General features: G+C 43.9%; 1 protein-coding gene across 6 annotated transcripts in view; it reads left to right on the top strand.

The window, feature by feature from the left end:
• LOC147186834 (partitioning defective 3 homolog) overlaps positions 1–25,515 on the top strand; it is a 176,017-nt gene that overhangs the window by 109,748 nt on the left and 40,754 nt on the right. For all 6 annotated transcript variants that reach the window (XM_086101469.1, XM_086101466.1, XM_086101468.1 and 3 more), the window contains 3 exons: positions 3,154–3,378; positions 6,268–6,496; positions 20,728–20,856. In XM_086101469.1, coding sequence (XP_085957595.1) covers positions 3,154–3,378; positions 6,268–6,496; positions 20,728–20,856 — 583 coding nt within the window. The remainder of the gene's footprint in view (positions 1–3,153; positions 3,379–6,267; positions 6,497–20,727; positions 20,857–25,515) is intronic.

The raw sequence follows: 25,515 nt of genomic DNA, 5'->3' as shown, positions 1-25,515 counted from the left end.
ACAATGTTCAAAGTAGTTGGATAGCCGTGAATAGTGACCGGCAGTGATGGATCATTTGCCGCGGCGCTCACAAAGAAAATATTCAACACGGCTCAGGTTTGAGGGCTACTTGTCGCCAAGTGGTGAGTGAATAGTAGTACTTGCAAAGGCGTCAATTGCTCGTTAGCACCTTTGGCTTTTTGGATTTGATCCATTGTAGGCCTAGTTTAGCTCTGCTTTGTAGCTTGTTACTAAAATGAATGGACACGCTTGGGTTACGGGAGACAGGAATAATTTGGGATTCATCGTATAAAAGGCCTTCATGATGAGTGATCAGTGCAGCCCATGAGTTGGGTTGGATGCACATTGCGACCATGATATCCCATCCCCGCGTATGAGTTGCATGAGAATTGCACAAGAACTCAATCAGCTTCATCGAAAATGTAAACGCAAATGTAAATGTCAGCCCTTCTGTTTCTGGCAAGGACTGCAGTTTGTTGAATTCACCCTCTACATATAAAAAGGCTTTGGACTCCCAACATTATAATCAGGGTATTCTTTTTGGGGTTTTTTTGTTTGGAATGACTCAATTTCTGTTTTGGTCATGCTGTAGCAGATACTGGGACTGGGACAACCTTTCACAGGGTGATAGAATAACTTGAGGTCTGGGATTTTAGTGGTCTGGTCAAGTTTCCTTCAAACAATCCCACCCAAAATGTTTCAGGGTCATTCTGAGTCATGTGGAAGTGTAAAGTTGTCCAAAGTGTCGTGGAAAATAATTTGATAAGATCCAGGTGAGACAAAGAGATTTAGTCTGGCCATTAATGTTGAGCAAAGCATTCATGGCAAGGCAACCTGTAACCCTGATTGAGATTTTACCGGTAAATCCCCCTAATTGAGATTTTTTTTTTTTTTTTTAACGACACATGTTTAGAGTACGAAGGACGTCCTCTGTCATGCTAATTATATCCCACTGCCAGAGACGTAGGAGGCTGACTGACTCCAGGGATATCTTCCCTCCTTTGGGGTACCTGGACTTGGCCTTTCCCTGACCACCTTGGAGGCTATTTTTACCATAATTACCCTTTTACCATCCCGGCTCTTTGAATAAATTATGTGTAATGGGGCTGCTGTCCGTACACGTATCTTTACATGCAAGGGCCTATGCTGAATGATAGCCGGGTTGCAGAGTTTTAGCTGCTCTAATTATAGTATGGGCTCCTGTCCCCGTAATAACTGCTGCTGATTTATTCATGAAGTTTGCCATGGCTCCCCTTTAAGGTTTAATAGCAATGGATCTTCTCCAATTAACAGCCCGTGCACTTAATATGCCTAAGGAACACAAAATGGTGGCCAAGTTTTGCCGCCAGACGTGACACAATTTCAGGTGCGGCCGCTATTTGTGGAGATTAGCTTTCTTTGTGTGCGTTTCAGTGCGATGATTTTCATTTCTCCTCCAGGCGTGTGGGGAGTGGCAAACGCTTGTCTGTATGCAATGGGGGAATATGTATTTTCATGGCTTTGAATAAGAGGGCGTCGAGGACCAGAGCGCATAGGCTCTGGAGATAGGAATCACATAATAGAATGGCAGACAGAGAGCTGTCCGTCAAACTCTCCCTTGAGAGCTTGGGATTTTTCTGATGAAAACAAAGGAAGGTTGCAGCTGGCAATGGTCTTTGGCCGAACTCTCTCTCTCTCGCTCTCTCCTTTCCTTGCTTTTTTCCCTCGTCTTTGTGTTTCTGCGAATCTCTGCCGTTCACCAGACTTGTGAGAAACAATGGTGAAGTGGATGGTGATGCCGAATGGAGAGTGGGAGGATAATTCCCGGGTTCCGAATACGGCAGATGTCATTTTGGTTCCCGTCAGCTGTTGCATCCTGTACGAGCTTGCAATGCTCTCTGGCTCTATGAGTCTGCTTTCTCTTGGCTTTTCACAAAATGCTTTCGTGTGTGTGTGTGTGTGTGTGTGTGTGTGTCTTTGCAATATTTTTATGCTCTTCCAGTACAGTCGAACCTCGTTACAACATACCTGGAGGGACATTGAAAAGAGGTTCGACTGCATGGTGACATATGTTTGGTCATTCACCCAGTTCGATCATTTCTGTGAAGCAAATTGCATAACCACACCCCCCATGGCATCTTTAGCCCACGGTACAATTTTATTTCATTGTTAGAGCCTGCATGAAGGTGCGCATGTAAACTCATCTGATGAGGCATTATAGGATTGTTTAGTTATTTGCAATGGTGCTTTCGAAATTAGTTCCTGGTTCTCCTGAGATTGGACGCGTTTACTAGTATTGATGAAATCCAGGATAAAATGGAGTTTAAAAATCATGACGGTGCATTTAACAGTCTGCAAAACAGACTCCAGTGGATAACAGCTGACCTTTTTAACCTATTTGACTTCTTAGACAGGAGATCTATCGGCACAATGAATGGAAGAAAATAACCCGCACTTCATTTAGGTGCATTGGTAGCAGATGTAGCAGAAGGAGGGGAATCCCTTGTGCCCCTAAAGACCTTCATCTTCCTCATCAGCCCATTCCCTGAGTTGGCATTGCTCCAACTCTTCTCAAAAACAAATAGATTTCGGGGGAGGTACTGCATACAGGATACTACATTATTTTCTTAAAGACATGGGGGATTATTTTCTTTGCGTAATATGTCTTTGTCAGCGCAATACTCCACCTAAAGACCCACTGGGGTCACAACTAGCAGCAGTGGGTCACACCTCATTGAGCCAAATTCAAACATGCTCAGATCCCCGACCGAGAATTGCGTGTCAGTCATATGGTTTGTGTTATTGCGTCGAGATGTCTGAGTGTGAGGAACTCAGAGCAGCGACACGTCAAATTTTACCAAGCACGTGTTCCATGTGGTGTGTGAAGATGTCGAACCATTTTCAATATTTGCCATTTATGTTACACCAAATGCAGAGACACAGGAAATATGAACACATGTTCGGAACACGGGACACGCAAAACATCTGTGAAGTCTTTTGGACACAGTGCTGAAAGTCAGCGAGGCTGCAAATGAATCAACCGTCTTCTGATTATGACCGAATATTTCCACAAAAGAAGTTTAGATCTAATCAAGGTCCTACTCCACCACGTGCCACCACGTACAGGTATATGCACGATTGACACAATTTCTTTTTTTTCCCCCGGTTCTTCAGGTCAAAATGTCGGACCTTCGCTGGGCCTCAAAAAGTCCAGTTCCCTTGAAAGCCTCCACACAGCCCTGGCTGCAGCAACACGCAATGGTGAGATCAATGTGAACAGGCCACGCTCTCGAATCATCAGGGGCCGAGGGTGCAATGACAGTTTCAGAGCGGCAATCGACAAGTCGTACGACAAACCAGCGAGCAATGCACCGGAGGAAGAAAACAGCATAGATATCCGTAAGTTGTTCTTTTGACATTATTCACTATTGTTTTGAGTCATATGCAATCGTCTGGTTTCCGGCTCTAATTAGGCTGATGTGTCCATGTTCATCTGGATTTATTAGACCGCATGACCTTTTCCCATTGCCCGAGAGTCCAATCTGAATGCTACCCTTCCCAAATAGCGTCACGGATAAGGCTTTTCCTTAAAACTACAAAACAGTTTTGTCCTAATTCCTGAAGAGGTTTTCAAATTATGCCTTGGAAGGTTTCATTATAAAGAACTTATTCCGAAACACTTCTGTGTTACATTTACTCTGTTAGGTCAGCACAGGTAGGGTATTATGTACTGTATAGAAGAGGTGGGTGTGAGCCTCAAACAATTAATTTGACGCAATAAATAGGGTAGATCTCCTACTGGAAATTTCCATACAGCCTTTAGAGAACGTCTGTATTCCCAAACACAATAAATGTCATCACCAGTTGCTCGACATGAGTTTTTTATGCGCCATTCCCACAATTGTGGTTTCACGCAGAGCGCACAGCACACACTGTCTTGGTTACATGGTCATTAATATGAAGACAGTGTCATACTGTCTGAAACTGTTCAAGGCCATGGCAACATGTTTTCCCATGCTTACGTGCTTAAAATGTATTACCGGGTAGTTGAACAGAAAAGGAAAAACTCACGATTTATTACTGAGGAAATTCCTCAATGTACTTATTCTAAGCAAACACAAAAAAAAAAAAAAACGCCCCAAAAAACCTGCACCATCCATACCAGCTCCTAAACGTATCCATTTCTCTTTGCTGTTTGCCGATAAAAAGGCATGTGTTGGGCATAGTGAGCCGAATGTCTTTTACTTTGCCAACAGGTAATAATACTGCAGCACCACAAGAGTAACTGCAATATATACAATTTATCCACCAAAGGATTCCATTAAACACGGACGAGGGAATCGTTTGAAAAAGAGGGAAATATTTGCCTGAAATGCTTTGTTCTCATAAGCTCTGTCGGCGAGCCACTAAATACAGTCTTATCTCTGCAAAGAAAAATGGGGAAAGCAGGCGATTTCCGCCGCGGCGGTTTATTGCATCCACCGCCCCTCCCCGCGTGATATTCAAATAACTCTGTTTTTCAATTTAGATAAAAGCAGCCAGTTTGTGCTCGTCACCGAGGTTAATAGTCAAAGTTGACAGATAAGCCCCCACTGTCCTCTGCTCTAAGACTTTTATGTAAATAAAATAATAATTTGGCATCTCCTAAGTAAAATGTGTCCCCATAAGATATCCTGCTCTGCAAAATGCATTCCTTCTTGTCCAACTCGGTGTTGTGTCCTTTGAAGATGAATTTGAAAGAGAACTGAAAAGGAATATCTGCACTTTTGAGCCAAAAGATAAAGTGTTGTAATGAGACAAGCAATTGTACTTGTCTGTCATAGCCTGAACTGACAGTCCAGCTTTAAAGTTCTTGATTTTTGAAAGCATGAACGTTTCACAAAAATGGCACCAAAACGATTCCGGCGTTTTTTCTCCCCCTGCAAATTACCTCCTGACTCTTTTGTCGACGCTTCCCCGGCTAGTTGGGGCTGTCTGTCAGGTCTTTAGAATGGCCATACCTTTTCACGTATGAAAGGAATTTTGCGATTTCTGAATGGGGGAAGACTCATTCAATTCCTGAAATTGCGCTGAACGATGAGGAAACATCGGATTCCCTTTTGTCTGCCCTGCCTTTTAAAGCAATGAAAACCTTTGGGGTGCCTCGTGTAGAGAACATGGCTGCCTTTCATACCAATGCGCTTGCAGAATCTCTCGTGATGATTCCACCCAGCGTCATTGCCACAGCGGTATTTGTATTTACCTCACTGCTAATCTCGGACCATTTCAACAACCATATTCTACTGGCAGCAGCTGCGTTTCAATCATGATACAAAGATTGAATATGAGAGAAAGAAAATTTGTAGGGTCTTATTTACTTTAGGATTGTGCGGGCAAAAAGATGCGTCATTGTTTCCGTGTCACACCTCCCTTCTTTTTCCCTCCTCCACCAAACAGGCAATTTCGATGGCATTCCATCATGTCAAAAGTTGCATATAACCCTCACATCTCGGAGAGAAAACCATTTCATTGCAAGACGGGATCATATGATTATAGCATATTTGCAATTAAGTTCCCGCTGAGCCTTTTTCAAGATTACTTATACGCTATATGTATAATTACGGACAGATTAATTACATTTTGCACATCACTTCTTATTAGATGTGATGGGAACTTTGAGTTTAATCAACCGTATATCACCTAAGGAGTTTGGATTCCATTTGATGTCTGGAATTGAATTAGACTCAGATGTAAATTACAAACCCGATCCACATGACTACCTCGGTCTCATAATTTATGTGAAATAGGCTGAAGGAGGGAAAAAAAAGTTCCAGATGTGGGCAAAGGGGCGAAGTTAAATGCACGTATTTGAAGTCGACTTTGAGCAAACCTACTGAAGTTTCAGATGACTCCAAACCTCATGGGGAGTGAAATGTAAATATATTCAACTTTAATGAGGCTGCGGCATTCTGTGTGTTTTGCTCAAAGATATCAAACCACGTGAGACATAAATGTTCTCTTAATGGTTTTTCTGATGCAATCAGGAGCAAAAATTAAGTCGACGCTGTTTTGTATTAGGATTCAAGTACAAGATGTTTTTCAGTCATATTTTGACTTACATCTAAATTGGGGTGTACACAAATTGCTAACCCGGCCGGATTTCATCCTGATTGTCTACTTTCATCCCTTCCGATCAAATTCAGGCCCGATTATCCGACACATAGGTGAAAGATTTTCTTAACGGATTATCCCGTCTGTCTAACCTCTCACGATGTTTCTTTAACTCGCCCCCACATGTTGTCACTCAAGTGGACGAAGACACAGAGGGAAGCTCCCGATCAGGTCAGGATTCAATGTCCGCCAGTGGTGACCTCTTCCTTGGCCCCGCTGTCAATGGCAACATCTCCAAAGATGACACGCTGAAACATCGGGAAAAGGTGGAAAGGAAGAAGTCCGATCGGGAAAAAGAGAAGGAGAAAGACAAGGACAAAAACAAAGCAAAGAAAGGTGTGCTGAAGGGGCTCGGCGAGATGTTCAGGTAAGACCCGAGCTCGCTGTGTAGCCTTGAGTAGCGATTGCTTTCTGCTTTATGCCATGGAACACTTTTTGCCACAGGGTCATACAGAATTTGTCTGCATTCCTTCAATGTTGAAGTGCTCATTAGGAGCTCCTCTCCTTGAACCCAGCAGGATGCAGGGAGAAGGTGAAGGGGTGCGTTGATAAGGACCTTCAGAGCCTCTGGCACGATCGACAGATTATTTTTAATAAGGCCAACATGTTTTATTTATGACGAAGCATGTGCGCGCCTGAACTTAAGATTTTGTTGACGGCGGCTACTGTTGCTGTGTGGTGTAGCCCGGTGCTTCTCAAAACCAGTGTGCCGTGGCACATTCGTGTTCCGTGAAAGATCATCGGGTGTGCCGCGGGAAATGATCCGATGTTAATTCATTTGATTTTTTTTTTTTTTTGTGTGAATTTATCACCTGGGGGGGATCAATTGCTCTTTCACCAGATGACAGAAGGTACATAATACGGTATCTCAATTTTTACTGTTACGCAATTTGAGGGGTTCTTGTGGTTTCTCTTGGTGTTTACCTCATCAAAGATGTTTGAGCTAGTTTCCCTTTTTAGTTTGTGAACACCATGGCCAAAAAATGAAGATGGCAGTCGATTCAGTGCACATTTAAATAGGTCATAAATGAACGATGGATGGGCTGCAAGGCTCGTTGTGCTTTAAATTGCTTCCGTGTGGATTACTTGAATGGGATTGGCAGGCGTATCGTATCACGTGACTTAGCGATGAACAATAAAGTCGACAAGTGTGTTTTGGGGGTCACGATTGAGACACGTCAAAGTGTTGCTTGTTTTCTGTTCTAGGCTCGTGTGTGATGAAAACTATTTTTTGCACTAAGAATGAGTCGATATAACGTTGGGTACAGGCAAGCCTTTCGAGCCTGACATGAGGCTGTTTAGGGATTTTCATGATTGCGGGTGACCCTTCCATGTGCCCTTTGTGACTTCTTCACACCTCGTTTTCTTTGAGTGCCAAGTCCATTTAAGTTTTGGCACACAATGGGTTTTAGCGTAACTCCCGATACATAGCCAGCTCCTGGTCCCTGCGCCTGAAAAGAGAGCAGGAAGAAACTCTTGAATTAGCATGCCTCTGACTCTCAAAACTCTGCCTGTCCTCCCCTTGGATGTGAAACTATTTCCTCCTCAAAAACTTTTGACTGCTCTCACACCCACTGCACTGTTCTATCATCCTCATGTTTTTTTTCCCCCTCTAATCCAGTTCTATCAAGTTAAAAAAAGGACAATAGGTGAGAATAAATGCATCCCTGTAGATGAAATAGCAGAACTTTATATTTCAAGAATAAACTAGTCATAAAAATTGCCAGAGGCAACAAAATAAAAAATGTGATGGGAGCAATTTTAGCAAAACGAACAAAAGCCCGACAGTGATTTTAGATTCTGTGCTTGACAAAGGCTTTGTCTTGTCAGTAAATCCAAGACTTTCAGGCTTACAGATCACGCACATGCTACACATTAGCAAGTTCCGCATGTAAGCACATCCCTGTTGTATCCAAACATCAAAAAAGACTTCCTGATGAGGTTAATCCTTTGTAATGGATGTCTCGATGGTTTTGTGTCTGTCACTCTTTATCCCTGCATTCCTCTCCCATGCAAGTCTCGTTTTCCGCTCCCTCCAAGGGGGTTTCAAGGAGTTCTGCATGGGTGCTGTAATTTCAGGTCATTTGGATGTAGGGCCTTTGGACAGCCTGATGAATATGGATTCAGTGTCAGATTGATGGGCATCCCGATTGGGAGTGCGTTAAGGGAAACAAGGATGGCTCTAGCGCTGGATGTTAATGCAGTACACTTGAGTTTTGAAGCTTGGCAGATACATTTTGGGAGTGTTTGACAGCCGAGCAAATGGTGGAAATACAATCCAATGTCTTCAAACAAACACAACCAAATAGGTGAAAATTGACTTCACAGACTCCAAAACTAAATGAGCCTCTGAGGACATAAACAAGGAACGAACTTGGAAGTCTGGCACGTCAAAATGCGTGGCAATAATGTCAAAACCACCGCAATATGAAATATAAACTTGGATAGGAAAGTGCAAGTGGAAAGGAAGATGCAGTAGCCCAAAACTCCTCCAGTATCTGTGATTATTCATGTCCTGCCTTGCGGATAACGTGTGATCATTAGATTCCAAACCTATCAGATTAGTTTAGTTGTGAGAATCTTTGCCCTGGGCTGTGTTAGCGTGCTCGATGGCAGTGATGTCTTGGTCTGGCCCGTGAGACTGCCTTCAGGCATGCCTAATGAGGTGTCATTTCGCCGACTCTCGCTACTGATTGACTGACCTCCTTCATCAAAGCCGCATTCCCATTATTTCCTGACCCTATGTATACGGATGAGTATTAAACTGATAACTAGACGGCACTCGAGGAGCTCCATTTCTGCATATCATCACGCGAAATTACATTACAATGCTACTTTGACCCCATTAATGTGATTTTCACAGTCATACTCTCCTTGGCATTTTTTTAAACCGACTATATTAGTGATTGAGACACTTTGGAACCATTTTATTTAAGAACTATGACCCAGTTTTCATTCAAATGAACTGCATGTTTTTTTTTTTTTTAAATAGGAATTAATCACGTGTTGTAAACGTACAACACTGCTGGAAAATGTCCAAAGTATAGTGTGGAAAAAGCATATGGCTGCATAGTGTTGCTTCGATATCTCATACCAATTCTGTTGTCTTATCGCTCTGCCCCCTGCCAGGGCAATTGAAGGCCACAAGCCTGCATGAGCATGCCTGGAATATGTGATTTAACTTCTTGTATGTTTTGCTGTTCAATGCGGCATGGAGAAATAATATATATATGCACATATATACTGCACAATACTGTATGTAATTGCCGTGGAAAATACCCCAGTGGGAAAATGGAAAATTACCATACATTTTTTTTCAACCCTTTGTGTCACTTAGCTGATCAAAGGATGTTCTCAACCTCAACAAATAATAGCAAAATTGTTTACTGCTCTTTTTTTTGGGGGGGGGGGGTATTGTTTGGTATCATGCAAATGTAAAACATTCCTGGCCGAAAGTAGCGTGAAGGAGATGTGCTGGTGGAAGCTGCAATATTGAAAGGCATGGCGAGGGCGAGGAAGTCCAGGGGGGCGGGGGGGGGGGGGGGGGGGTTGGGGTTTGAATGGGTGAGAGTGGGAGCATGTGCACTGGAGTGAACTGGGGCACCAAGGGAGAGTGGAGGAAGAGGGATAAAAAGAAAAAGGAACAGTGCAATGAGAAAAGAAGGGAGCTTTTCACAGTGGCGCAGTCACGACATCGTGAAACTGTCTGCCCGCAGGGAAGGATTAAAGCTTCCCAAGCAATTTAGCCTTTTTTTTTTACTTGCATGTGAGTCTGCACCCGTTTGCATGTTAGTGTGCATTTTCAAGAAGGATGTGAATCCTGCATGTGTGAGGCATGTTTCCTCATGTGTGGAGATGAAAAGGCATGTTAATGGGATCTGGCATCACCCTCACCAATTCTCCAACCCAAAGGCAGACACACACACCCTCATTGCCCCGGCCCCCACTCTGATAAGTACCGCGCCTGACGTCGAGCCATCAGCCGACATCGGAGCTGGCTGTGACAGCAGCGCGCCCCCGCCTCCTCTTTGCTCCTCACCCTCCATCACCCCAGGGGACCTCCTCGTCTTGCTCTTCCCAACAGATGAATTCCCACTCAAGGCTACCCAGAAACGTGCTGGAGAAAAGGGGCGTGGAGAAATACATGAAGTGGAAGGCCTTTTTTCAGTTTATTTTTCTTAGGCAGTGTGGAAGCACACTGGGTGTGTTTGCGTGGGTGTGTGTGTGTGTGGGTGTGGTAGAGGTCTTACGTGTGTGCAATTCACCGACTATAATACAGATGCCATGCGACAAAGGCATGACCCACCTAATGTGGAGCATGAGAGTAAATGCTTAGCCTGTTCCTGCACCATTCCATGTCTTTAGCCCATATGAATGTTTCTGCTTATGTGGGTGGGAAAAGCAGATGTCTGCTAAGCCCGTTGGATCATTAGCACACCGACATGACACATGCATTAGCCTGGCTTTTTATATACGCACACAACCATTCCGCCGGCTTGCCTGATAAAAATCGGACTTTCCACCCCCATGCGCCACTGTTTGCCTCTGTCATCCTCAACGCACATTCACATATGCTGCTTGTGTTATGGCGCAGTTGAGTTGAAGACGGCAATTAGCCACCTCCACATGTGGGCTGCAACATCTGCTCGGCGTAATCTGGGCAAAAATGATAATTGTTCCTCTTTGGCGCCACCTCGCTCATCATAATGTGTTGAGTACAGCTGACGCGACGTGAAAAATAACAATCGTAATGCAACAAACGCAATCACATGTAAACACACATCATGCTTCGTGATGACCACAAAAAAAACCCACATATTGGATTCAAATTTCCATGATGAGCCAAGTTTTATGAATATTTTTGTCCATTATGTCTTTGACCTGCCTTATACTGTATGTTGAGCTAAATAGATGAACTAAGCTGCCTCTGTCACGCTTACATGTTATAGAAAGAACTCAATATCCTAAGTACAGTCACAACTCAATGTCACCAGGTCCGTATTTTTTCAAATAACTACTGTTCTGGCAATGACTTTAAGCAGAGCTACTTTCTCAAAACTTGACTGAGTGAGACATCCCATTACTTACTGTACTGGAGGTCGTGTAGCAACGAGGCCCAGCACAGGGGACACATCAGCAGTTATTGCAAATACAAACATCGATGTTACAGGAGATGGTGGGGAAGGCGGGCGGACACCTTGTTTTACAAACCTGGAAGCAGCTGTGCTGCGGGCCTCAGCGAATTGGACACCACTTTCAGTTCTCCGGGAGGCTAACGTGTTTAGATGTAAGGAGAGACATTAAGTGATCAGATTAAGGAGGGGGAAGACAGGACTCTCTGTGACTTTAGCCGCCACATGAGATTGAGAGCTGACTGTTCGAACCATTGGTGGAGACCAAAGAAGTGGAAGGTTTGGCTCGCCAAGTTCTCTTCCGATTCCTTTGTCCATTTGACGCGAATCAAATTGGGCAGCAGTGGGCCTACATCAGACAAACCCACAGTGATTAGGTTTGGAATGATCACGCGGTGCGGCGATCGAGACCTTGAAGCGTGGGGGCGTCTGGTTTGTGTGTGAGGAAAGATGGTGCTGCAAGACAGATTTAATTGAATCTGAAATCTTGTCAACCTGAAATGAGATCCAGAGATGTCTCTCGCACCGCGTCTCGGGCGGCGAGCCGATGTTCGCAACCCTCTCGTCTGTTATTAAAAGAGCTCAAATTAAGTGGAGCGGTGCACCCTTCCCTGTTAGGCCTCCGACTACTAATGATACAACACCCGAGGGACCGCACGCAGACCGACCATTGTCTCTGACTTCTCCTCTCAAGATGTGCTTACTGTGATGTACAAAAGCCAAAGGCTACATGAACTTTGTTGTTTTAGCAGGTAGATAACTCTATGCATTGTCGAGGCAGACTTACTCACACTACTTCAAACCCCTGCACTTTATGAAAACAACCGGAAAATATCAATCAGTCAGTCAAACATTTTCGACAAGCTCCAGTGACTCCATTCAAAAGCAGGCCACTCCCCCTTAAACCAAAATGGAGTGCTGCCCAAATTAATGGCATTGTAGACAGATGCCGTTCTTCCGTTTTCTGTTTCCATGTCAAAGGAACAAAAAGCCTTCCATGCGTATTTTATTGTCGATAATGTCGATACTGCATAATCAAAATTTCATGTTTTTACTCCCAAAAGAGACAGAATAAAAATGGCAATGCACATGGGCGAGTATTTATTTTTCCTTCTGAAGAAAGTGGAAAGGAAGCTAGCCTTACAATTAGCAATGCCAGTCACGCTTGATTTTATAGCGAAGAGACAAAAGAAATACGCATTTGAGAATGTATTTATGTAGTCCCTATGTACAATTAAATGAAGCACTTGCTACTGTAGAACTCATTGCTAGTCTGCTCATCCCACCACGGGGGGCTTAGCATGTAATGAAATAGGGGCCTTTGGCTGAAATGACCTTTCCCATCCGATGACTTCCCACCTGCTGATGTGTGCGTACATCTCGACATGTAAGCCATAAAATGGGTCGTGGTGGAGGGAGAGGAGAACAGTGCGGGCAAGAGAAAGAGTAAGCTGTGAAAATTGCTTTTGAATTACAATGGTAATATCAATCGATGTTGGATTACACCGGTGATTTTCATCAAAGGCACCCAATTAAATGCAGACCTATAGTGCTTCTCGTGTTGTTCGTGTCTTGACGTGTTTGGCATGTAATGGACCATGGTTTTCCATTGACTGACATTATTTTAACCCAGAATCTGATTTTTTTATTTATTTTTTCTAAATTGCATTCCAAAGGCATTCTGCCTTGTCCTGAAGATCAATTTGGAGGTCTTTGCCTGGACAAACTGAAGCTGATCCCTTGTAAATGACACACAATTTACAGGAGACAGTACATACGACAATGTGTACAAAACATTGAAGAATAACACACATATAGCAATGATCAGTCTTATGATGCTATGACAATATATTATGTCGATAGAGATGATTTAGAAAAAACTCAAAAAACTCAGATGACATTGTTTTTATTTATTTATTTATTTATTTATTTATTTATCTATCCATCCATCCATCCATTTTCCGAACCGCTTGATCCTCACTAGGGTCGCGGGGGGTGCTGGAGCCTATCCCAGCCGTCTTTGGGCAGTAGGCAGGGGACACCCTGAATCAGTTGCCAGCCAATCGCAGGGCACACAGAGACGAACAACCATCCACGCCCACACTCACACCTAGGGACAACTTAGAGCGTCCAATCAGCCTGCCATGCATGTTTTTTTTGGAATGTGGGAGGAAACCGGAGTACCCGGAGAAAACCCACGCAGACCCGGGGAGAACATGCAAACTCCACACAGGGAGGCCGGAGCTGGAATCGAACCCGGTACCTCTGCACTGTGAAGCCGACGTGCTAACCACTGGACTACCGGGCCGCCTTATTTATTTATTTTTTATATAACTGCATGTTAGAGGGTGCAAACTACCTGTGGACTATTCTCTGGCTAGTTGCACATGCACCATTGTGGAAGGAAAACACAACATGATATCTTTAAATTTGGACATTTATCATTAAATCCAACGATAGAATTCTTGTTCACGGGGATGTGTCCAAGGTTATTTATCCAACCCTGTCTGCGGTGTGCATTTGTGCAAATTTCTTCTGTTGCTCATCCTCACTTTACTCACAATTACTGTCACTCCCACCCATTTTTTTTTTTCCCGCCGGTATGCACACCCATATCCCTCCCCGCCTCCTCACATCCCATCTGCCCCATACATTCATTGTGGCATTGACAGAAAGACCTCTCTCGTCTCCCTCTGGATGCCGAGGAGGTTGCGGGGGGGGGGGGGGGGGGGGTGTCAGGGGCGATGCATATCACGGATCAGTGCTTCTGCTGTCTTCTCTCTTCAACAGACTCAAATGCAACATTTAGAGCAGTGTGTGTCCATGCCTGTATTCCAAAGTCAGTCTACGAGACACAAAATGCCCTTGACTGGCTATTTTGTTTGTTTGTTTTTGTTTTTGCAGAGTAGCTTGGAAATAAGTCAATAATTTATTGACTACATCACAAAGACAGGAAGTAATTGCAAGGAGAAAAAGATAAAATAAAATGACCAAAGTATAAATAAATATCCAAACATTAAATCTGATTAAAATTCCGCGCAGTACCGTACATATTTATTTTGAATCCACAACTCTCAATTATGGTTTCTACTATCTGTGGTGAAAGTTGTTATGAATACCCCTCCCGACATATGTTTTTATTGTATTTTTTCAAAAATCTAACACAACAACAGTGACACCACAGTGCCCCTTCTCAAGTACCCGATCCGCCACTCTGTGTCGTACAGTGGCAGTCGCGGTTGCCATCATCGAAAGGACCGAGTATACTTTGGTTGCTGCGTCTGCCGAATCCCGATTTTGCGTGCCTGCGATGGGCGCCGGCAGCCGGCTTGAGGATAACGAGAGTGTCGGCGATCAAAATGGACCATTAGGAATGCAGTGTGCCGCGCCGTATCTGGGTCACGGACTGAGCCGCCAACGGTAGCGCCTCAACTCGGAATCCGCAGCACTGACCCCCCCACCCCCTGCATTCTCATCCCCATTCTTGTATCTCTGTGCACGAGCATGTCGCCAGGTTGGTTAAACGCGACCGTCGTCAAATGTCTGCGAGCGTGTAGGATTTTGCGTGGTACTCGTTTGTGTTTGTCGGGGTTATCGCTGTGCCTATGCATAATGCGCATTCCCATTCAGCCAATTCCATCATGCCAATTTCCCTCCGAGGTGTTTCTATGTAAATTCTCCTTCAGAACCTCCCCACTCACTGTGCTTACGCACTCAAACAAATGGATGTGTGAATACATCCGGATTGTTTATTTGTGCTGTAATGAGAGACTTTCATCAGGGGGTGTCAGGGATTTGAAATGTTTCTCATCGCCAAAAGAAAAACGCCCAAACATACACACTCGTGTCCATGCAGTGGGCTACGATTTATGAGAAACATTAAAGGCAATTATGTTGAGGGAGGCCTCTTTTTTTTTTTTTTTTTTGTATTGTGCAGAAAGCACACGTTATCCATTGTGCGTGTATGTGCGTAGCGATGACAACACGTCGGCTCACTTGAGCGTGACTGCTCCTGATACAAATGGAAACGTTGTTACATCAAGAAAATAACTCTGTTTATCATCGGTGGGCTTATAATGATACAAACTTTATTTGGCCGTATCATAATGCAACCTTTACAAAGAACGGTAATACTGGTAAGAAGCAAATGTCGTCTCCATAAAACTAGCATATTATTGTGAGCAGTTAGAGCGAGAGATAAAAAAATATACTGTATATAAACAATATTAAGCTGGCCTGCCCCGTGCATGTAAATCTTTCTTTTTATTTGTGACTTTTGCATACGAAACAACCAAACTGATGACCACAGAAATGGACTCCTCCAAAGTCCAAAATTTTCTCAGCTGGCTTGTTTTGGAAACAATCGAAGATATTGCCTGCAGTGTGTCCTCCCACGAGTGCATGGCCTAATCATGAATAAATACATTTCATGCCTCCATGATGCAGTACACACTGCTTTCCCACCCAGCATGAAACCTTCTGAATCCCATTCTCACCCCTTCATATGTCACCCCGCTGCGTTCTTTCTCTTTCAGAACACATTTAGCAAGCTCCCCCCCAGAGCTGAAAATCATCTTTCGTCACACAAGTCCCAATCATTCTCATAGAACGATTCACATTCCTTGATTATTTTCGGCATCGTCCTCAAAAGCCCCATTTTTATCTGCACACTCGTGATATCTTGTACTATGAGAGTTGCTGTTCCCAAAATTAAGTTATTTCTGCTTTCGTTTTTTTCCCCCCAAACAATGTGAGCAAATGAAAATGTTGAAACTATTCTTTGACAAAGCCACAAGTCACCCTTCAAATATGTCAGAAATTGTCGACTGTGTCGGAATTCCAGATGGGGCATCAATGGTGAAAGCTATCCCCCACTTCGAAACAAAAGATTAGGTGCACTTGCACGAGCTAATGAGATTTACTCGAAAAATGTTATCGTAAAAGAAAGAAAATCAAATTTTGCTCACTTCTGCAGGTGATGTCGTTGCAGCGGCACACAACAAGAAATTGCAACAATAGACAGGCCGGTGAACGTATCTGAAAGCGGCCGTTGAAATTGATCAAATTACGTCATCATATCTGCTTGAAGGTGAAAGAAAAAGTAAATGGAGGTGAAGTTTATTCTTTTCACCCTTCACAGCAGCAAATGCCTCAAATGCGTGTCGGAGCTCCCGCCTGGAAGATTCGGATTAACTTTCAGGTTGGCCAAGCAGAAACCAAATGACTCGTCCATGTCTGCCCTTGAAATTATCTTCCCGTCACTTACTCCCATACAGTAGATGGATCCTGTTTATTCATGCGTTCTGAGTCCCACGTTCCTTTATCAACTCGGAATGATGCAAAGTATTTTACGGCTAATGTTCTGAAAGTAATGACGCATTTCAGGTTGCTAGGAAGTCGGTACAACCTCAAAGTGTTCTCGGTGAATGAAGTCAAATGCGAAGAGGCAAACATGGCTGACAACGGCACTCAGAAAGCGTTTGCCTTGTTTGTGAGGAGACAGTTTAACTGCAATCTCTGACAACAATTTCGAGGCCTGCTTTGTTTGTTGAAGCGTGGTGTGTGTGAATAAGCAACCCTGAGACGAATTGCAATGGTTGATCACGTCTTGAAATCTCCCACCCGAACGACGGGTGCAAACGGCATCGCTGTGCAAAACCGTGATTGGGAGACCCGGGCAAAATGACAAGTGACAGAACGGATCTTTTCCACACATGTAAAATTGTTTACGGACAAAAGCCTGAAACCAAAATTAGCGCGGTATGTCTGCACAGCACAACGCAACACTTAGCGCCAGTCGCTCCCAAATTTGAAATCCAATGTTACGCAGTATGGGTAGATTTGCTCTCGGTTAAAGTTAAATCACACACGCACACACACACACACACTCATATCAAATGTGAGATTGACTATAGCTGAAGTCTATTTCTCTCATGAGCTTGCTGGGCGTAGATGTATTCAAGGCATGACACGGAAATTGAACGCTCCGACTTTATTCCTGGTGGGTCGTCACATTAGTCGCCATCAAAGCATTGAATCTATTTGATATAACTGACACGTGCCAGATTGCATACTGTCCAAATGAGGCTCGATGGCCATTCAGACATTATCAGGCCAAGTGGTGATGGATGGCGCAGTGCTCCAGCTTTGCGGGTGACTCCTACAGGTCATAGCTATTCTCTGGGCCCATCTGCATTCACTGCTTCACTATCTCATTGATCAGATGCGCGTGTTATCCAGCTGCGTGCTCGCTATCTTTTCATTCAGTCGCAAGCGCTTCACTCCATCTTTCTTTGTTGTTTTTAGAAGAACTCCGCACGCGTGCATTCATCACTTTCAGTTGACTGCTGCTTGCCTCAGTGAGATAGATGCTGAAGAACGGATCATTAAACAGTACCGCGGCCAGTTAGTCACAAGCAGAAGAGTAGATCGTAGCTTCATGGGGATGTGCTGGTCGATTTACATGGATAAAATAACTACGCGAGAGCTACTGTAAATACGATTAGCAACATAGGCCCCATGCGAATTATATGCAACTGCTTTATTTGTTTATTGACACGGAAACGGTGAATATTGTGAAGGGTTACACCCACCGGAGACTGCGTCGGGTAATGACAATAATCGAATGAGGTCCAACACAAAAGATTTAATAGAACCCTACCCACAAAAAGAAAGAAATACAAGTACATATTGTCATGATTCGGTTTAGGGACCAACAGGTGGCACTCTAGGGCTCCCCCGGCAGCTGCACACCTGTTGGTCATTTGGTAATTAATTGTATAAAAGGACTCCTGCCCGAACATTCAGTGTCGGGTCATTGTTGCTTTTGCTACTGTCATGTGTGTTGTTGTTTGCTTCTTGCTACTGTCATGTGTGTTGCTGTTTGCTTGCAACTGTCATGTTTGTTTCTGTCATGGTTCTGTTCCTGTTAGTTTATTGTCATGGTTTTGTTTGATACTTTGGACTTTGTTTGTTTTGGATTCAGTTTTCTCTGTTTTATTAAATATAATTCGTCAAATACACCCTGCTCCTCCCTCCTGCCTGCTTTTTGGGGTCCACCACCACCTTGCTACGTGACACATATAGATTTGACGGTCGTGAATATGATTCAAAACTTCACAAGTTGCTGAATAGCTTTCCAGAATAGTGTAAACAGCTTTCAGTAGGATGCAATTTGTACCACAAACATATTACACAGATATGACAACATCGCTCGTCTTTTGTTATTCAGGAAAATCTAATCGAAATATCAAACAAGCCTCCTCAAATGAATGACATTTGTTTTGGAATGTTTTGGTGTGACATTTGTATTAGTTTTATGAATCCATTCCGATGTTGTAATTGAGCCCTTCAGTTGTTGTTTCTGCAATGAGGTCATGTAACATTTGTGGCAATGAAGAAATTAAAAAAAAAAAATCACATGGGTAGCAAAATCATGCAGACCTTAATTTGCTCTGTGGAGTCTTGAGAGTGGTAACCATGGTAACACCTTGTAGATCTAACAGCGGTTTTGTTCAAGGTCACCCGCTGATAACAGTCACAACTTGCATACATTTGAGCTCCGCTCTCTGCATGTTGTGTGCAACCGCTCAGACAGCAGCTTCAGATCCAATGGTGCCTTCACACTGGCACCTTTTACTTCGTTTTCATCAAACTGTAGTTTTGTTTCCTCTTTTGCTGCATCTTACCTTGATCCGCTAAAGCCTGCGCATGGACGGAATACATTTAGACTCGAAATGGCTCTGCAGGGATGAACATTATCATTTTTGGTTGAAAGACACTATTGTTATTCAAGCAGTGTATTTCAGTGACCAATCAATATGTTATTATCAAGCCTTGTCAAATTCTCTGTCAATACAGCATGATTCATGCTACAGTGCCAGTTTGAAAAAAAGAAAATAAATGACTGAATTGTCTTTCCTCCTGGCGCCGTTTAACCCAAATAATTGTAATTGCTCCTCAGTAGTATTATTTTTTTCACTACACGAAAAAGGCCGTAGGAAATACTTTGATGTTCAAGTAAACGAATGGCTGAATTCAAACGTAATGTTATTGCTTGTCTCGATGGACTGGTGACCAATCCAGGGCGTAGTTTCCCTTTTGCCTGCAGTAAACTGGGATACGTTCCAGCCCCTTGCTACTCTCAACAGGATTAAGTGCTATAGGGAAGGAAATATGGAGTGTTTGTCTTTCGCTTGAATGTTTCACGCTGCCAGTAAGGAGGAGGTCACTTTTCATTTGATGGCTGCTGATGCCCTGGTTCTGTCAAACCTGCCAATATATTTGACAGTCACAAATTGCCCAATGCACTGCTGTTGATTCAGAAGATAAATTGAAAGTAGCCTTTTTTTTTTTTGGACGTTACAATGAAATCTGTCACCTGTGGAGATGATGGAAAGCAGCCTCAGGATAAATTACTGACTCTTACTTCCTGGAGCTATTTGTTGATTAATTAATTAGGTAATGCATGTAGTCTGCAGATGAGATTCCCAAACATTATCACCTTGACCTCTGCTGGGCGTAAGCACAAAATCTCCCATCTGGCTGCAGACATTTTTAAAATATAACTCATCCAAAGCAGCCAGGTCCAAGGAGGAGTCGTTTTTTTTTTTTTGATGGCTGATGTTCAGCCAAGCTGGAATGCTAAACAAAGAACCAAAGCCCAGCAAATTTTATTCCACTTGGACATAATAGCGTGAGCCCTTGGTTGTCATCGTGAGTTCTGCCACTCTCGCAAGCTTATTTGTGGAGGTATAAAAGTGGAAATCAGATCTCTCACACTGCCACAAGCACGTTGGTGTGAGTTATGATGTTGACGTCGTCCGATTGTGGAGTTCTCGATATTGTATGACGGTTTTGACTTCGCCACTATGTCTCCTCATGAGGACACCATTCTTCTCTATTCCATCCCTCATCATTTTCAGCCTGCGGGTCCCCTGCCGTTAATTCTCTCAGCACCAAGCTTGGCTGACCCGAGGAATTTACCATCCTATTCCCACTTCACCGTGAAGCTGTCGTTGCTTTACCGCCACACGTGTGTAACTGCTGTGATTAAATTGTAAAAGTTTTGCAACGTTGAGGGACAACGTTGCATCCGTCCTGGTTTCCTGTCATTCTTTCCAACTTACTCAGGAGCTGTCACTGCTCTTGTTGACTGTTAATTTTCTGGAAGGTGACAGGATGCCAGAGGGTGTTTACGATTTTTTTTTTAAACTTGATGTTATTTTTTTCTTTTTGATTGTATTCACATGAAGGAGACCAAATAATTCAACCAGAAATGGCAGAGACTGTGTTCTCAGCCGTCTCCCCCGGTACACACTGAACCTGAAGAGTCTGACAGTTTTGACACTTTAATTTCCTTTCTGAGCAGTTTAACCTGAATTTCGCCGGATGAGGGAGGTGACGTGCGACTTTGAGCAGTCTGAGAATTGCAAAGTAAATGCGCCTGCACCTCTCTTTTGCTTAGGTTTGGGAAGCAGCGCGGTAATGAACAGCCAGCAGACAGAGTGGAAAGGAGGGCCTCCAGTAAATCTAAAGCTGAAGATGTGCACGCCTCTGAGGAGGACACTCAGCGGATGAGGCTTGAACAAGAGAGGTGAGTGCTCAGCACAAGTTCGGGCCTGTTAAAATCTTCTCAGCAAAACTCTTGTGAAGGGGAACAATGCTGATGTTCACATTTTAATAGATTTTTATTTTATTTTTTTTTTAGCAAAAACAGGAAAACAACTGAAAACAAGGCGTTTCCAAAAAGCTAAATGCATAGACTTGGAAAAACAATGTATGTTCATGCCTCCCATTGAACTACGTTGACATGAATATTCAGCATCTTCAGAGAATTCCATTGTAATGATTCAATCAAATTGTGTAGACTGGCCATAAAAACAAAACAAATACCAATCTTGAAAGATGATGTTTCATTTCTTAACAGTTAATAGTATTTATAGCCGATTGTTGCCTGTGCTGTTCAGAGGCACTCACCTAATGGCGCTTGTCTGTCCCTGTGGATTTGGCATGATTGAACGGTGCTCCTAATTATAGCGAAATCAGCGCGGCTCTGCATTTGTTTCGCACTGCAGCCCGCCGGTGCTGTTAATCACTCTCGAATACACTGTCCCTTCATATTTTCCGTCGTTTTGGCTTTGTGTTAGTGGACATTGGGGTGCGCGGGGGAAGAAGAGGCATTTCAGTTTGCAGGGTTCGCCTCATCCCTTGTGGATGAGCCCTGTTGAATTCTCTAGCAGGGGGGAACAATATTAATGCAGACTGAATGAAAAGACAGCTTGCTGCCTCATTGTTCTCCTTCGACTAAATGAACTCGCCGATCAACCAGCCGCTGGTAATAGCGGCTAATTGAATAGAAACAATAGGGCTTGATATCGCTCCCTCTTTCGGCAAATGAAGAGAAGGGTGGAAGGCTGTCAAATGCAGCGTAACGGTTTGCACACACACACACACACACACACACACACAATCTCACAAAGGCTCTCTTCTCAACTGAATGAAACATCTGGAGGGCTTGCTCAGAAAGCGCGAGCACTTTCCTCCCTGGTATTTGGCTCAGACATGCGGCGAAGGTCCTCCCCGCCACCAGTGCACCCCCCCCCCCCCACCCCTTTCTCTCTGGCTGAGGGCCGAACACATTTTCCTCAGTGCGCCCCGGAGACTGCCCGGCCCTGGAGAAGGAGCTGCTCCATCCAGGACTATCTCCTTTGAGCACTTCCCAAAACGACTGTCATGCTAAGCAGCATAATCAACACTCAGACACACAGAGAGCGCAGGAGATAAGTGCAATTCGCTCCCCTAAAATGGACACACGCTATTTAAATCTCGACCGCTGTCAGAAAATTTCTTTGTCTCATTCCCACTCCGTTCTGCATGCGTGAGCTCCCATCCCAGTTGCCAGTGCACAGGGTACACCCAATTCTTCTATTCTTTGGTACCTGCTCCCAAATCCTATCACTGTGCCAAGCCTGGATTGTCCCCTGGTTAGTGGAAAGTGAATCCTGAGGGAAATCAGACGGGCTAATAATAATCCCACCTGCCCCGATGTCAAGTCCATGTTGAAAGTATTCAGGTTCAGATGGGCCCACAAATGTGTCTTGTTACTTTTTTTTTTTTTTGCATTTCACCGCACGCGATTCCAAAACTCACTTGCTGGGTCAGTGCGACCCTGGAAAGACTGCAACCCTAATTCTGATTTATAGGCAGTGATTAAATTGAGTTGACACTTTTGAAATGAACTGTGTGTTCCAAGGAGCAGTCAACCAGGCGGTGAGTCCAATGATTGCGACTTCATATGGTTGCTAAGATGAAGAATTATTATTCAGGGGTAACAAAATGGATTCCCTGATTGATTAATTAAATGCAAGAGTGGAAGGTGTCCCTCAAGGCTTGTATTGTATTTTACCAACCACATTTTGGATGGAAGGTGGTGAAATCATCTCAAACGTTAGCACTCTAGATGAAAGCAGGCAATCGAAAGCATTATTTTATTTTAATTTTGGCACATTCTTCATAGTGGAGCTTATTAACTCTTTGGAGTCGCATCAAGGCATGACTTGAGCCCGTAGACTTTATCCTGATCTCGATCCGTTCAGGCCAGTACCGGCAGCCGTCACCCTGGCCTCTTTTATACTTTGCGGGCACGCTTATCTGATTGGTTCCCATTAACAAGACTGTGGAGACAACAAGCTTTCCGGTTGGACCTTGTCAGGGTTGGAAGCGCAGCATTTTCTGCGGCTGTCACCCGCTTCCATGCGACGGCCTTGGGGGAGAAAGGCTGAAAGAAAGAGAGCATGTGTGGTGCTGTTAAAGCCTCTATCAGTCTCTGACTTATCTCTGCACGTGTTGGCCCCGAATCTATTTTTCCGGGCAAAGTGGGGGCACATAAACGACAAGTTGACAATGCTCCCTCTTCATTTTATGCCTGAAGTGAGCTCCATTCTCTGTCTTTCTCCGTGGCAGTTGATTATGATGTCCATTCTCTCTTATCTGCTTGGCTCCGCTTGGCTTCTAATCAGCGGCCAGCACTCCACTGTGACTTTCCTCGTCCCTCTTCCCCCTCAGACCACCAAAGAGCATGTTTTCCTCTTTTTTTTTTCCTTCTCCAGCACCGTTCTTTTAATTTGTCACGTGTCTACTTGCTGACTCTGTCCAAAAATAATCGGACCAGTGTTTCAGATCAGTCAGCAATTCACTTCGCATACAAAGAACCTCGACGAGGTGTGTCTCCAACAGTATGTTCCATCACCATCCTCGATTCATGCCAACGACACGGACGGAAAAACTAAAATGGCAGCCAGAAGAACGCAGACCACCGTCAAGCCCGAACATTCAATGGCTGTCTCATTTCTATTTTTTGAGCAGTCTTATTATTGCCATTAGTGCAATAAGCATTTTTAATGGGTTCATGTTCAGCACATGTAATACCCCTCCCTTTTTTCACGCAGTACCTCTCACCTGTGTCCAGATTAGAAAAAAAAAAGCAATTTGCTTAAAGGCACACTGATGCCCTGTGCAATTGGGAAATCCCGATTGCACGAGGCATTAGTGTGCATCGTGGCCCCAATGTTATTATTATTCTTGTTTCTCAAACGACATCATTATTTCACAATCCTATTTCAGTTCCCTAAGTTCAAAGGAAGCGCGAACTGTGTGATGTGGAAGTGTGATTACGATCATAATTATTTTTGTGATTACAATTATAATGATTTTGATACCTAAGGCAAGTTAATGTGATTATCTCCCCTGTAAATGAATACCCTGGAACACGGACAATTATCTCTTCGGATTGCATGATGCTATTATGGGCCAAGTGTCAACGGAAAAGATGGGCTATCTGTGAGTTTGTAATTCTGCACAGACAGCTGCAAGGAGTCATTTGCTGCACTTTGATTGAATTCACATATCCATACGCTGCCCTCCATCTGCTCTTTGCAACAAAAGAGCATGTTTTGATGAGGGTGCAGTGAAAAGAAAAGAAAAAATCTATTCAACGTGTGTGAGAAAGTCAGAGTCTTAGTTTTGTTTTTTTCATCTGCTACGGTAACAATGCATACCGAAAAGCCAGTCTCTCAAACTTCTAAGAGTGTTAACTTCAAAATAAAGTGCCTGGACGTAGACCGTCCTCTGTCCCCTGACTGACTTCTGTTGGGCCGATTAAATATTGACGAACGTCTGCTGGCTATTTTTGGCTCAGAGTAACATTGACAGTGGAAGGACATTGGGTGGATTGACAGGTTTGTACCTGTCTCTAATTTCCTCCATTTGAACGGGGCGGGGGGTGTAGACTTTCTCAAATCCAGTGTATGTGTGTTACTCTGGATTAGTTTGCAGTGTTGTGAATGCTGCACTGCTGTTGCGACCCTTCCTCATGATGGCAACATCGGAAGGATCAAACAGAGTTGTGTTCGAGTAAAATAGTGCACACATAAACATTCCCTGCAGGAAAGTCGCTGTGCTTTGTGTCACCAGTCCAGGCAAGGGCATTATCACAGTACAAATGTCAACGTTGTCATTTTTATAAATCTGATTAGTTCTTCAACGAGGGTTGGGGCTTGGTTCCCAGAGGACTTCGGAGAACCTCTGCTAACACTATTTTCGAGTCCTTCCTGGCAGAGATCAGACATCGCTTCAGCCAGATGGCAGGTGGAAGGGATTTGGAGAATTGTGTTTTCCAGTTTTGAGACTTACGTTATGTCCCTTCATCGTGTCTGCTGGGCGGGGGGCTGCACCGAGAGCACACGACTCGTGCCGTTCATTAAGAATTTCCACATTGTACCTGCTCTGTGGTCATGTAAATAATAAAAGAACAGACATGTTCATGCACGACCGAGGACTGCATATCATACAAACACCGCATCAGGCCGCCATCAGAATTTAATTGTGGAGATAATGCTGAGCAAATGGGATTTGGGGAGGCTGGAAATAAATAAGGCGGTCTTTGAGTTGGATGTGGGAATTGGGTTAATCCGCCGCTGAAAAATGGTGATTGTTTGAAATATGATTACTGTTATTAAAAATACAGACATGGAGGACCGAGAGTCTGGAGGGGATTCAAGGCCTGTTTCAAGCGTGTCAATCGTCTGTGAGGCAACAGTGAGAGAGGAATGGCGTTGGATGTCAGAGGTCGTTTATGACCTAAGGTTAAAGGGATGTGTTGCAATAGTGGAAGGGAGCACGCTGGTGTCCGTTGGCGCAGACGTGTGTGCGATCCCACGACGGGGATGCAACATCTGGAACCTGTGAGCAGTCG

The sequence above is a fragment of the Hippocampus guttulatus genome, chromosome 21 (genome assembly GCF_054856545.1).
Source record: "Hippocampus guttulatus isolate MCC_2025c chromosome 21, RoL_Hgut_1.0, whole genome shotgun sequence".
In the NCBI taxonomy this organism is placed as follows: Eukaryota; Metazoa; Chordata; class Actinopteri; order Syngnathiformes; family Syngnathidae; genus Hippocampus; species Hippocampus guttulatus.
This window is presented reverse-complemented; position numbering and strand designations above follow the sequence as displayed.